Source organism: Lipophrys pholis (genome assembly GCF_963383615.2).
Source record: "Lipophrys pholis genome assembly, chromosome: 12".
NCBI lineage: Eukaryota > Metazoa > Chordata > Actinopteri > Blenniiformes > Blenniidae > Lipophrys > Lipophrys pholis.
This window is the reverse complement of record NC_137641.1, coordinates 3415446-3430750: the sequence shown is the minus strand read 5'-3', so window position 1 is coordinate 3430750 and position 15305 is coordinate 3415446. Positions and strand designations below refer to the sequence as shown.

Genomic DNA, 15305 nt, shown 5'->3' with positions numbered 1-15305 from the left:
TGCCACCAGAGGTGTTGACACCAGATGGACAAACAACTTGGCCAATCACTGTGGCTACAAGCGTTGAAAGTGCAAACTGTGAAGATGACTTCAACATAAAACTGATTGCTCTATTAAAGGCTGAAGGGAAAACTATGGATGACGTGCAAGCTCTACTTCCTGGGCTGCAGTCGGCTCCTTCTCCCACTGAATCCATCCTTCGTGCTGTTGGTGACCCGTTGGACAAAACTAACAAATCGTCTCAGGAGAGTGGAGGACACCGCCGCCTGCGATTCTTCCCAGGTATTGTGCCCACTCCTGCTGGAGAGGAACGATTTGACCATTGGTTGGAGCAAGCCTACCTGATGGTGGAAGAGAGTGATGGAGCTGGAAAAGATAAACGGCGGAGATATATTCTAGATATAGAAATGGCAAAAAGAATCAGACTCCTAACAGGATGTAGGAGTGAAAGTGGCCGAAGGTTAAATTCCTCTGTGGTCACAGACAGAATTATTAACCAGGAGGATCATTTGCAGTGAAGAGACCATTAGATGTTGCACAGTTTTGCATTATGGGATGTGAGATGGAGGAGGGTGAGGTGGATGAGGTGGATGGCGGCTCCTGCTCCTTCGCTTCTGTCCTCTGTCCCCTCCTCCCCCCCAGTGAGGACTTGTACAGCCTGATGGCCTGAGGGACAAAGGACTTCTTAAGTCTGTTCGTCCCACATTTGGGAAGAAGCAGTGTCTCTCTGGACATGCTCCTCTGGTTGTTGATGACGGTGTGCAGAGGGTGTCTGGTACTGTCCAGAATGTCCAGAAGTGTCTTCACCGTTCTTGCTTCTGCTACCGTCACCAGAGAGTCTACAGAGCAGTCTGTCCAGTCTGGACGTGTCCCCGGCACACCACGGTGTAAAAGAGGACACTGGTCACAACAGACTGATAAAACATCCACAGTAGTTTGCTGCAGATGTTGAAGGACCGCAGTGTCCTCAGGAAGGACAGCCTGCTCTGTGTCTTCCTGTACAGGTGGCTGGTGTGTGTTGACCAGTCCAGTTCATTGTCCAGCCACAGTCCCAGGTATTTGTAGGAGTCAACAGCCTCCACCTCCTCTCCCTCCAGTAGGACTGGTCTGGGCTTTGGTCTGGACCTCCCAAAGTCTATGACCAGCTCCTTCGTCTTGGAGGTGTAGAACTCCAGCTGGTTACTGCGGCAACAGACGACAAAATCCCCCACCAGACTCCGATAGTCCTCCTCTCTGTCCTCCCTGATGCATCCAACGATGGCTGTGTCATCAGCGTACCTCTGTATGTGACACAGCTCTGAGTGGTAACAGAAGTCCAAGGTGTACAGGGTGAAGAGAAGAGGGGCCAGCACTGTGCCCTGGGGGGCTCCAGTGCTGCTGATCACAGTGTCAGACGTGGTGTCTTTCAGCCTGACATACTGTGGCCTGTCGGTGAGGTAGCAGGAGATCCAGGCCACCGGGTAGGGGTCCACTCCCATGGTCTTTAGTTTATCCTGGAGAAGGAGGAACTAGAGAAGTCCAGGAAGAGGATCCTAACTGTGCCACTTCCCTTGTCCAGGTGGGAGTGGGCCCGATGTAGAAGGTAGAGGATGGCAACCTCCACACCACCATCTGGCTGGTAGGCGAACTGCAGGCAGTCCTGGGCATGTTGCACCTGGGGTCTGAGGAGGCTGAGGAAGAGCCGCTCCAATGTCTTCATTAGGTGTGATGTGAGCGCCACCGGTCGGGAGTCGTTCAGCCTGCTGGGACGCTTCTTTTTAGGCACCGGAACGATGCAGGATGTCTTCCAGAGGGTGGGCACTGTCCCTAGCTGCAGGCTGAGGTTGAAGACCGGTTCAAGCGGTTCCCCCAGTTCTGTAGCAGTCCTGTGGACGACTTGAGCATCAATGACGAGACCAAGGTATTTCACGGAAGATTTGAAGAACTGACACTTCTCCGGGTATACCTTCAGGTCAAAACTTTTGATGCGGTTGAGCACCTTCATTAGTGTCCTCATGCTCTTCGAGTGTCTGAGAGAAGTCGTCGTCTTCTCTCAGACACTCGTCTAAAAACACCAAAACTTCGTTCAGGTGGGGGTCACCAACACACTATTCCATAAGGCGTTGGAAGGTGTGCGGTGCGTTGGTGACTCCCTGCGGCATACGATTAAATTCATAGAAGCCGAGGGGACACGTGAATGCGGTCTTAGCTCTGTCTTGCTCCATCATTTCCACCTGGTAATACCCTGATTTTAGGTCCATTACCGAGCACCACCTTGCTCCACTCAGGGCCGAAAACGTCTCCTCTGTGTTAGGAAGAGCGTAGGCATCTTTATTAGTGCGACTGTTTAGCTTCCTATAGTCAATGCAAAGCCTGATCTTTCCGTTTTTCTTTTTAACTACAACCACTGGGGAGGCGAAGGGACTCTCAGATTCTCTTATTATTCCAGCATCCAGGAGTTCTCTTCGGTGTTCTCTGACAGCCTCTCGATCTGAGGGATGTATTGGCCGAGATCTTTCTTTGAACGGCGTGTCATCCTGTAAGCGGATGTGATGTTTGACGGCGGTGGTATGACCGAACGACAGCTCATCCAGCAAACACTTCAGGGATAGAGTTCACTTTTTCAGCTCTCCCACTCCTCTGGCGTTGGGCAGTCGTCCAGATTGAATGAATGTTTGGCCTTGGATGTCTGTGAGACAGCTTGAGTAGCGGTCAGGGGCATTACTCTCTGAACTGCGGACACTTCTCACTTTCGGTGGCAGGGTGACAGAGTGATCTGTGGTGTTACTGAGGACTACTGGGATCTTATTAGAGGTTCTTGTGTTGATGCTTTAAAAAACAAAACAGTGATGCTGAATATTTACTGTATTTTCTGGACTATAAGTCGCTCCGGAGTTTACGTCGCACCAGTCAAAAAATGCATCCCTAACCCTAACCCATGAAGAGAAAAAAACATCTATAAGTTGCATTGAGTTATAAGTCGCATGTATTTTGAAATTTATTTCACAAAATCATCGACCAAGAACAGACATTTAATCTGGAAAGTCAAATTATTCAGTCTCATGGTTTTCATTGAGGGAAGGTTTGATCCCCACAACCTTCCAGCTCCACTGAAGGCTGATTCCTCCTCACCAGTCGTCACCAGATGACAATTCGGTCCGCGGCCATGTCAAACCTGAGGTTGCTAAGCTAACAACTGCTTTAATCAGCCGGCTTGAGAGAGGCAGGGGGCGGGGCCAAACCACGGGCGTGACCTGCACACAGGAGGAGAGGGAGGAGCAACTGGAGGTACACACGAACCCCACCTTCCCAGTCAGGCACACAGCTGGAGAGTCAGGGCCGTGACATAAAGCAGCTTCTGGTACCTTTGGCAGTGTGGGCAGGTGCCAAGTCCTGCTGGAAAACAAACTCAGCGTCTCCATAAAGCTCGTCAGCAGGAGGAAGCATGAAGATCTCTAAAGTTTCCTGCTGGACGCTGCCTTGACTGTGGACTTCAGAAGACCCAGTGGAGGGACAGCAGCAGAGGACATGGCAGCACAAATCATCACAGACTGAGGAAACGTCACTCTGGACTTCAAGCAAGGTGGATTCTGAGCCTCTCCACTCTTCCTCCACCCTCTGGGACTTGGAGTCCACTCTTCCTCCACACTCTGGGACCTTGAGTTCACTCTTCCTCCACACTCTGGGACCTCGAGTCCACTCTTCCTCCACACTCTGGGACCTTGAGTTCACTCTTCCTCCACACTCTGGGACCTGGAGTTCACTCTTCCTCCACCCTCTGGGACCTTGAGTCCACTCTTCCTCCACACTCTGAGACCTGGAGTTCACTCTTCCTCCACACTCTGGGACCTGGAGTTCCGAATGAGATGCAAAATGGACTTCCCTGTGAAACAAGGACTTTGGACCACTGAGCAACAGTCCAGTTCTTGTCCTCCACAGTCCAGGTGAGACTCTTCTGACCTGGTCTCTTGTTCAGGAGTGTCTTGACCCCAGGAAGCCACGTTAGGATCCCATGTCTAGGATTGGTCAGTGCCTAGAGGCTTTTGATGTTCTGACTCCAGCCTCAGTCCGTCCTTGTCCAGCATTTTGCTGGACATTCCTCTCCAGGCTGCGCTCCTCCCTTTTCCTCCCACACCTTTTCCTTCCACTCCACCTTCTCTGAACATGCTTGATCCAGCACTCTGTGAACAACCAGCTTCTTTAGCAAGGACCTTCAGTGGACGGTGTTAATGACTGTCTTCTGGACTTCTGTCCAGTCAGCAGTCTTCCCCATGATTGTGTCGCCTCCTGACCCAGACTGAGACCATTTTTCAATTCAATTCAATTCAATTTTATTTGTAAAGCGCTAAATCACATCAACAAACATCTCAAAGCGCTCTTACAATGATAGAGTACAACAGGACCCAACTAAACCCTTCCAAAGCAAGCAGGTGAACAAGCAACAGTGGCCAGGAAAAACTCCCTCGCATGGAGAGAAGTTCAAGAACTCCCTCTTCAGGAAGAAACCGTGGGGCGGACCCTAGACTCTGGAAGGACGGCCATCCGCCTTGACCGGTTGGGGGGAGAAGTACATGGGATAGGACAGGGAGAGAGAGGAAAAGAAGAGGGAGAGAGAGAGTGGCAGACAGGCCAGATAAGTACAAATACTAAGAAAAGTCTATGATGAGCGTTGGTCTGATGATGAGCCAATCTCAGTCTGGAGTTTAAGGGCCGTGCCGTTGCGGTGGGGTCCCGGTGCTGTGGTGGGGTCGGGTAGTAGGACCGTCGTAACTCCACTCTGTGAGTCTTGGGTCTGATCCCCTGGATCCTGCTCTCCTCCTGTCAGGGATAAAAAAGACGGCGGCAGTGTCTGGTGGCTCCAGTAATGTTGTTACACAGAGAGAAAGAAAGAAAGACAAGAAACAGAACCTCCAAATGTAGAGTTCCTCCCTTTAACGGGAGAGAAAAAATCCCCTCAGCAGTCTAGGCCTATAGCAGCTCAACTTAGTGGTCCTATTTTATTCCTATTTTATTCCTAAGGATAAGCTTTATCAAATAGGAATGTTTTTAGTCTACTCTTAAATAAACTAATGGTGTCGGCCTTTCGGACCGAGGCTGCTAGTTGATTCCAGAGTAAAGGAGCCATATGGCTGAAACTCCTGCCTCCTGTTTTACTTTTATGGACTTTAGGGATTACCAACAGTCCTGCATCCTCAGAGCGAAGGGCTCGTGGAGGGTGATAAACTTCTAGAAGTTTCTCGATATAGGACGGAGCCTTCTGATGAAGAGTTTTATATGTGATCAGAAGGATCTTGAATTCTATTCTAGATTTAATTGGAAGCCAGTGTAAGGATGCTAAGACTGGGGAGATGTGCTCTCTTCTTCCAGTTCTGGTTAGTAAACGTGCAGCAGCGTTCTGCACTAGCTGTAAGGTCCTAACAGAGGAGTTTGGACATCCTGACATTAGGGAGTTACAATAATCTAATCTTGAAGTCACAAAGGCATGAATAATTTTTTCTGCATCTTTGAAGGACAAGAAGTTTCTAATTTTTGCAATATTCCTTAGATGGAAGAAGGCTGTCCTGGAGACATGTTTAACATGGGAAATAAAGGACAGATCCTGATCAAAAATAACACCCAGGTTCCTAATATCACTGTTAGAGGTTAAGGTAATATTATCTAACCTAATCAGACTGTCTGAAAAGTTATCCCTGAGCTTTTTAGGACCTAGGATTAGAACCTCAGTCTTGGATGTGTTGAGCATTAAGAAGTTGATAGACATCCAGGACTTAACGTCCCTGAGGCAGGACTCTAGTTTAACAAGTTGGTCAGCCTGATTGGCTTTAATTGATAAATATAGCTGAGTATCATCTGCATAACAATGAAAGTTAATGCTGTGTTTCCTAATTATATTTCCGAGTGGCAACATATAGAGATTAAACAATATCGGTCCGAGGACGGAGCCTTGTGGTACTCCACACAGGACCCCTTCATGTAGTGAAGATTTGTTATTTACATGAACAAATTGAAACCGGTCAGATAAATATGATTTAAACCAGTTTAAGGCTAAGTTTTTAATGCCGACGGCATCTTCTAATCTCCTTAAAAGTATATTATGATCGACAGTATCAAATGCGGCACTAAGGTCCAGAAGAACTAAAACCGATAGAAGACCTCTATCTGAGGCCGTTAGAAGGTCATTAGTAACTTTTAGCAGTGCAGTCTCTGTACTGTGGTTCATTCTGAAGCCGGACTGAAGGTCCTCTAACAGATTATTCTCGTGCAGATAATCATTGAGTTGTTTAGCGACTACTTTCTCCAGAACCTTTGACAGGAAAGGAAGGTTGGAGATGGGCCTGTAGTTTGAGAGAAGGCTTGTGTTTAAGTTTGGCTTCTTAATGAGAGGTTTAATAACTGCTAGTTTAAAGGATTGGGGCACATAGCCTATTGATAGAGACTGGTTAATAATTGCGAGTATAGAATTATTAATTAGTGGCAGTGCCTCTTTCAGAATTCTAGTAGGAATTGGGTCCAACAGGCTAGTAGTTGGTTTAGCAGAAGAAATAAGGGAATTTAGTTCGACTAGTTGTATTTGCTGAAAGCATTCCAGATGACTGTTAGGTTTAACCAGTTCCTCTGTTATGGGGCTAACGGACGGTAGGGTTTGATGGATGTTATCCCTAAGCGTTGTAATTTTATTTTGAAAGAACTTCATGAAGTCCTCACTACATATATTGTTAGGAATGGTGGGCTCGACGCTATTTTGGTTCTTGGTCAGTTTGGCTACAGTACTGAAAAGAAACCGAGGGTTGTTTTTGTTTTCCTCTATTAAGGATGAGTAGTAATTAGTTCTACTTCTACTCAGAGCTTTCTTATAAGTTTTGAAGCTATCCTTCCAGGCTATATAATCTAGCTCTGTTTTTGTTGAACGCCAAGTTCTTTCTAATCTACGGGAGCGTTGTTTAAGCTCGCGGGTTGATGAGTTAAACCATGGGGATGACTTTTCCTGTTTTTTCATTTTCATTTTTTGAGGAGCTATGTCGTCTAGCGTTGTTTTTAGCATATCTGTCAGACTGTTTGTTAGGTATTCAATGTCTGAGCTAGCAACAGTATACGGGTCAGGAAGATTCACTACTGATTCTATAGCAGAGGGAATTCTTTCCTTGAATTTAGTTACTATGTTATCAGAGAGAGACCTGGTTAACACGGCTTTAGCCGGAGGTTTATAACTATTTAGAACAAAGTCAAAGGTTATTAAGAAGTGATCTGACAGGAAATCATTGTGAGGAGAGATGGTCAGATGCTCTATATTCAAACCATAAGTTAGAATAAGGTCTAAGGTGTGTAGATGTTTATGGGTAGGCCCGTCTACTACCTGAGAGAAACCTAGAGAGTCAAGTGTAGATTTAAAGCTGGCACTGAAACTATCATTTTCTACGTCAACATGAACATTGAAGTCTCCTACCATGATAACCTTATCTTTAGTCAGGGCTACATCTGACAACAATTCAGAGAATTCAGTTAGAAAAGTTGAAGAAGGTCCAGGAGGACGATAAATGATTACAAATTCTACAGAATTTACTATTTTATTTGACGGGTGTCGCATGGTCATGCTCAGACTCTCAAAAGAACTAAAGTTGGGTTTTGGGTTCATGTTAATTAGTAACTGAGAGTTAAAGATGGCTGCCACGCCCCCTCCTCGACCACTTTCACGAGCTATTTGAGTGTTAATATGACTTGGAGGGGAGGCTTCATTTAGACTAACATACTCATCTTTACGTAGCCAGGTTTCTGTTAATCCAAAGAGATCAATGTTGTGTTCGGTTATCAGATCATTGACTAGAAGAGCTTTGGATGATAAAGATCTAATGTTTAGGAAACCACATTTAATTTTTTTGTCTTGATTTTGTCTAGTTTCACACTTGATACGGATGAAGTTTTTGTAGTCATTAGAAGTTATTTTCCTAGGTTTAGATAGTTTTATACTTGTGGTGGTCCGAGGGATAGACACAGTCTCTATGGGATGTTTAACTAAGTTAGCTATGGTTGGTGACTGCCCAGAGGGAAACTCAGAGAGGCGTGTAGGACTGCCACTCTGTTGCCTGGTCCCCACTCTGGTGCGTCAGGATGGAGGAGCTAAGCTTTTAGCTATGTTTCTAGATAAGAGGTACGCTCCATCCAACGTGGGATGGATGCCGTCCCTCCTGATGAGACCAGGCTTGCCCCAGAAGGACTTCCAATTATTAATGAAGCCTACCGAGTTACTGGGACACCACCCTGACAGCCAGCGGTTAAAAGATGACGTGCGGCTAAACATCTCGTCACTGATGAGGTTTGGGAGGGGGCCAGAGAAAACTACTTCGTCTGAAATGGTCCGCGCGTATGTGCACACTGACTCTACGTTAGCTTTGAGGACCTCAGACTTCTTCAGGCGAACGTCGTTTCCACCGCAGTGGATTACAATCCGTTTAAATCTCCGTTTATTCTTGGTCATTAGCTTTAGCTGGGACTCAATGTCGCCTGCTCTGGCCCCAGGCAGGCAGCTAACTGTGGCCGCTGGTTGTCCTAGGTTAACGTGTCTCACTATTGAGGAGCCAATAACCAGCGTGTCCTTCTCAGCCAGCGTGCTGCTGAGTGGGGCAAACTTATTGGAGACACTGACGGAGGCCTGCGGGGTGTAGCGGGGGTGTCCGGTAGACTTCTTGCTGCTACGTTTACCCCTGGCAGTCACCCAACCGCCCTGTTCCCCCGGCTGCTCGGGGGCCACTGAGGGGGGGTTAAAGTTAGCAGCTACCTGCGCTGCTAAGCTAGAACGCTCCCCTCCAGCTAAACCTGGCGGCTGTTTACTAGCTACAGGGCTAGCCCTAAGCTCGACAGAGAGGAGACGTTCCTCAAGCTGACTCAGCCTCGCCTCAAGTGCTACAATAAAGCTACACTTTTCACAGGTCCCTGTGTCAGTAACTGAGGTCGAGGTGTAGCTAAACATCTGACATTTGGAGCAGGAAAAAATAGGAGGAGAGGAGGGGGAAGCCATGGCTAAACAGGTGCTAATAGGAGCTAAAACAGCTAAAACAAAGCAAAAACAGAGAGAAACTGGAAGGCAATCACCTTTTCGGTTTAGGAATCCGGTTCTTTCCGTGCGGTTCTTTTCGTCCAGTAGTTGGGTTAAGCAGCTCACCTGCTCTGAGCTCACCTGCTCACCTGCTCTGAGCTCACCTGCTCACCTGCATTTAAAGGCTCAGGGAACCTTTGCCGGGGTTTGGACTTCATTAGCTGATGAGGGTGAGACACCAGGACTTTTCAAAACTTTTCCACAATATTCTCATTTTCTGAGACTCAGAATTTTGGGTTTTCACTCTGTAAGTCATCATCATCAACATTTCAAGAAATAAAGGCTTGAAATATTTCACTCTGTGTCATGAGCCTAGAGCATATATGGGTTCGACTTTCTGATATGAGGGACAAAAAATATTGAACATTTTCATGATATTCAAAATGTTTGAGACGCCCCCATCCACTGTATTTACATGATCATAATTGGGATCACACATTTTGAGTGTATCACACTAACGGCTTACTGATAAAGTTGGGTTTCCTACTTGATCGTCTCAGTTGAAAAGATTAAGTGGCCGTGCCTCGCAGTCAGAACAGGACAGGAGCTGACCGTAATACCTGCTGTGTGAATTTAAAACAATAAAATTAAACAATTTGAACCAGAAATGAAACAATCATGGGGGATTTAACAATATCCAGTGGCGGTGTTGCAGATTACGGTGCAGTTTGTTGAAATTAGACCCAAAAAGGCAAAAGAACTAATACATTTTGAGAACCTTTCCAGAATATTCTGGTTTGATTAAAGTTTGGAGAAACACGGACATATATTTAAAAATAAGGGTTACCATAATACCTGCTGTGTTATACATTTTATTTATTTTGATATAAAAGTCCCTCCAGTCGCATGACCAGTCAGACTATGAAAAAAAAGTGACTTATGGTCCGGAAAATATGGTAATTGAAATTATATATATTAAATACTTATATATTGAATAATTGCATATAATAAATACTTATATATATTAAATACTTCATTCAAAGGGTTTCTTTCTTGCATAAAAGAGGAAAAAGGAAAAAAAAAAATCACAATTGAACTGGTGAAATGTTCACGTTTAATGTTGAAATAATGAGTTTTCACACATTATCAGCATAACAATTTTTCCTCTGAACCAGGTAATGGCCTCCCCACAAACTGAACACACACACACACACGCACACACGCACGCACGCACACACGCACACACACACACACGCACGCACAGGTTTACAACACTTGCGGTGCACAGTTGATGCTGGACGGAGACGCGTTTCAATAACAGCACGAGGATAAAACTCTTTTTAAAAATGGCTTTCTGGTCACAGCGGTCCGACGCCCGTCAGGATTTCTTTGCACCCGGACCGTTTTAGTTCGAGGAAGACACGGCTGCAGCGTCGAACACGTTCTCGATTGCAATGACGGGAGAAACAGCGACACACCGACGCAGGAGTATATTGCATAAAGTTAGAATAGGTTTGTGAAGTATCACTGCAGCGATGTTTCTACCCAGAGTAGGAGAAATGGCTTCTTGGAATCACCTCTGTTTCACCATCAGAGGTTTCAGTTTTTAACACAAAGACAAATAAATAAGGAATGTTTCCAAACGGGACGCAAACCTCACACACAAACATGTGGATATATATATATATATCTTTATATATGTACGATATCTGCAAGAATAACTCAGCAGGGAGACGTTTTAACACCGCAGGAGGGAAAATGAGAAGAGAAGAAAAGAAAGGACGGATCGATGGACGAATAAAGGAAACAAAAAGAAAAAAATAGAAAAATATACTATGTAGTAAACAAAAATAAAGAATAGAAGAAAAGAATTAGAATAAAACAAGAAATAGAAGAAATAGAAGGCAGAAAGAGAGAGAAACGAAAAAGAAAAACAATCTTGAGAAGAAATGATGTGATACACTAGAACAGAGTGAAAAGAGTAAGAGAAGGAGAAAAACAAACAGAGGAAGAAAAAAAGAGGGAGTAAAATGATAAACGAGAGAAAGAAGCGGACAATACAGGGAAACAAAGAAAAGTTCAGGAAAGTTTCTTCATCTAAGACGTGGAGCTCAGAGATCTGGTTTGTCCACAACATGAACTCAGGTTCTCATTTCTACTGTTCTGCACATCTGCAGGGGGCGCTAGAGCGCAGACACGCAGCGCACCCTCTGATCATGAGGAAAGAAATAATAACAGCATGTTTGGAAATCAAGGAAATATTATCGCACGTCCGTGTTTGGAGATTTACTGAAGTAATATAATAATAAAACAATATCAGGAGGTTCATTTTTAAGATTGGATTGAAACGTTCACAGCTTTTCAGCAGCTATGAAAAGGAAAAAGGAGTGACTTGTAATGTCTATTAAAAAGTGTGACGGAATCGTTTCTACGTCCGTTCTTAAAGGTCACGCGGAGAAGAAGGTTTGGTGACGAGAACAGCGAAGAATCCGTGCAGAATAACGAGGAAAAACAGGAAAATAACGCTTCAATTGCTTCAACTCAAGAGACGAATTTCCACGTTTTGCTTCCAGACTGATGATTAAAAGAACATAAACGACTCCCAACCCGACGCTCGCTCCGAAGAGTCGAGAGGGAAAGGACGTATTCCGGATTTGGCGACACCTAGTGGTGATTACTATTATTATTATCATGGTTTTGTCCAGCGGAGATGATTTTAGTGCATCGGTGCAAAAATTACCTTCGCATTTTTTTCTATTCCAGAATATTCATTGAAATAGAAAAAGGTTGATATAAAATCTGAGCATTTGGGATTTTGTGACACCTAGTGGTGGTGGTGCAGATTGCAGACACATTTTTTTCAATCGCTATTTCACACTTTTACAAAACATTTTTTGCACTTTTTGTCCAAAACAATTGTGAATTTAAAACAATCAAATTAAACAATTTGAACCAGAAATGAAACAATCATGGGGGATTTAACAATATCCAGTGGCGGTGTTGCAGATTACGGTGCAGTTTGTTGAAATTAAGACCCAAAAAGGCAAAATGAACTAATACATTTTGAGAACCTTTCCAGAATATTCCGGTTTGATTAAAGTTTGGAGAAACACGGACATATATTTAAAAATAATTTTTGGTTGTTTTAGAACATTTACTGTGTCTTCTATTGCTGTTTTTCCTGCATTTCATCCAGGTTTTTTTGAAACCAATTTGAAACCAAATCTAAAATCCTATTTGGGGATTTAATGACATCTAGTGGTGGTGCTGCACACTGCAGGGGAGTTTGTTCTGCAGATGTACTTTATTCACCAAAAATGGCATAAGAAAATACATTTTGGGAAGTTTTCCAGAACATTCAGCTGTATTAATATCAGTCCAAGTAGAGTAGTTTTGGTGAATCCATATTTTTTATTGCTGTTTTTCCTTCAGGATATTCATGTAGATGTGCAAAACAGTGAGAGAGGAAAAAAAAAAAAGGAGTTCCTGTTGTGGAAAAAGTAGATTTCTCTCTAAAACCTTACATGAGGAGGAATGAGTGAGTGAGGAGGAACGTCAAGTTCTAAAATCTTCAGATAAATATTTCTCTAAACCACACCTGCGATTTGACAGTAAATATCCTACAGTACAATACATAGTAATATCTCTAACTAGTGTTTGGGTTAATTTTCCGTGTGTGATCATAAAACAGTAAGTGATGATTGTTCACTGTCCTGGCGGTGGAGGCAGAGGGAAACACTGTCGTCTATAAAGTGCATCAAAAGGAGAATTACAGCATGACGAGGAGAAAACAACTAAAAACCCACCGTGAAGACGCAGCGGCTCGCTTCACGTCCTCCTGCGTTCGAGACTTAAAGGGCGAGTCGATAATCTTTTGGTAAAAGCGCTGCCTCACGCCGCACGTTTAAAAACGCGATGTGGGTTATGAAAGCGGACTGAAAGTGGAGGTCTGGCGCCCCCTGGTGGCCGGCGTCTTCAGTAAGGGATCTGGTTCTGGTAATACTGCAGCATGTCGTAGGTTTTGCTCCTGTGGAGGTCAAAGAGAAAGCCATCAGGAAAACACAGGATGAGGAGATTTTAATTAAACAAGAGGTTTTGTATTTCCTTCATCCCACCTGCTGCTGAGGAAACAGCTCTGGATGATTTTGATCATGAACGCCGCCGCTTCCTTCTCGCTCATTTGGGGATTAAAACGTCCTCTGGGGGGGGAAAAAGGAGAGATTTGACTCGGAGCGTGTTTGTGTTTTTATGTACGTGGCGTGAAACTCTGGAGCGGTCTGAATATAGACGTCAAGCGACGTCCAAACATAAAGCAGATTAAAAAAGAAGAAATAATCTTTAAACGGTGTAAAGATGAAGAGGTCAAAGGCAGTCCAGCCGTCTGAGCACGAGATTAAACATGTATAGAATGTATACAAGTACTTAGTTTATTGTGATCGAATAAATGTATCTGTATTTATTTGTCATATTTTGAATAATACCATTGCATAATTGTGATTATACTTTATCATATATATGTGTGTGTGTGTGTGTAATTAACTATATATATATATATATATATATATATAAATATATATATATATATATATATATATATATATATATAGTTAATTACTTTTGTAACTAATATCCACACACGCACACACACACACAAATATATACACCTTTTTATAGTAATAAATAATGAAATTATAGCTTATGAACAGACAAACCTCTTATATATTTAATTAAAATGCCTGAAAATTAGTAGGAAGAAGTAAACTGATCTTAAACTTCTCCAATATTCAATATTCCCCTTCCCACCCAATATCATATTATTAAAAAGATATAATGTTAGATTTTATTTAAACTTTTAAACAGATGACAGATAACCATATAATGGTGCTAACATGATGAATGAACTGGTTTTTAAATAACTGGAAGCAAAAAGAAAAATAAAAATGTTATAATGAAACGTGACAAGCCTGATTTTATTTTCATTTATTGAGACTATAACTGCATTTCTATTATTTTATGAACTGGAAGACATCTGTGGGGAAGAATAAAGTTACTTCCTTCTCATCATATCTCAAGAAAAGACTTTATTCTCATATATTGTTATAGAAATCTTACATTATGTTGCTATTTCTGCTTTTTCTAGGCGATGATGTGAGTTTTTCCAAGTTTTAAGTTCATCTTGTTGATCTCAAGAAGATCATTTCTAACTAGTTCAACTCTTTTCTCACTGCGGTTGGACTCACTTGAGCAGTTTTATGGTTTGTCCCCTGAAACAGGGCAGTCCGGTGTCCAGCATGAGCGTCACCAGGGAAACCACGGCGTCCATGTAGGGCCTGTTTGTGCAGAGAGGAAGTAAACAACAACTGAAACCTGCCGTCAACATCAATCAGTGTCACCAGCAGCTCCCTCAGTGTTCAACAGGATGAAGAGTTTCCAGTGAGGACCGGTGATGACCTGCTGCTTGTCTTTTCACACCGTGGAAAACTGCTTCTGTCAATACGTGTTCAGTGACTTTAAACAAACAGCAACAAGTTTAGTTTTCACCTGTAAACATGTAAACATGTAAACATAGCAGCCAGGGTGCAGCGAGCTGTTGTTGGACTGGGCTGTAACTTCTGAGTTCAATCTTTTTCTCTTCTTTATTTTAGACAGGAAGGAAAGACTTTGTGTTTGTTTTCCTTTTGTTTGTTAGGAAAGTTTTACCGCTGACAGAACAGGGTGATTTATGGTTTGTTGTTTTTATAGTAGAGCTCACTCTGAGATTCTTTTGTTAAAGACTCCCAATTTGTTTGTTGAACACTAGAGCATCTTGTAAATAAATTCACTTTGCACTGAGAAGTAGTTTGTTGTGGCCGTTTGGACCAATGGAGGGACGGGGGTTTTATTTTATTCAGCTCCTCGGCTGGGGTGGAACAGCCCCCCCCCCCGTTCTCTCTCGCTCCCTGTAAATATTATAGGTTATAACTTTAAGACTTGATTTTAAAGCTGAATTTGTGACGTTTAAATTAAACATGTTGAATTTGTGGTGAAGTAATTCAGAGGAGGCTTTCAAAGTTTTAAGTTGGCAGGTTGAGATCAAACGGCTCTTTTCTTTTTTGGAGAACTGGAGGAGTGATTTCCTCACCGCACGGCCAGGTAGCCTCGGACACACATCTCCATGAACCACTTGAAGGGCGTGGCCTCCATCTTGCCCCCCATGATCATCACCATCTCGTCCGTCAGCTTGATGTCAGGCTCCCAACCGAGGTTCCCACCGGGCGAGCTCTCGAACATGAAGCCAAAGTCTGGAGGAGGAGGA

General features: G+C 43.6%; 1 protein-coding gene across 1 annotated transcript in view; it reads right to left on the bottom strand.

The window, feature by feature from the left end:
- Nucleotides 1–12405: 12405 nt before the first annotated feature.
- pi4kaa (phosphatidylinositol 4-kinase, catalytic, alpha a) overlaps nucleotides 12406–15305 on the bottom strand; it is a 46399-nt gene continuing 43499 nt past the window's right edge. Inside the window, exons 51-54 of the mRNA XM_080476485.1 lie at nucleotides 15132–15291; nucleotides 14251–14340; nucleotides 13126–13209; nucleotides 12406–13037 (exon numbers count right to left, since the gene is read on the bottom strand). Coding sequence (XP_080332611.1) covers nucleotides 12986–13037; nucleotides 13126–13209; nucleotides 14251–14340; nucleotides 15132–15291 — 386 coding nt within the window. The 3' untranslated portion in view covers nucleotides 12406–12985. The remainder of the gene's footprint in view (nucleotides 13038–13125; nucleotides 13210–14250; nucleotides 14341–15131; nucleotides 15292–15305) is intronic.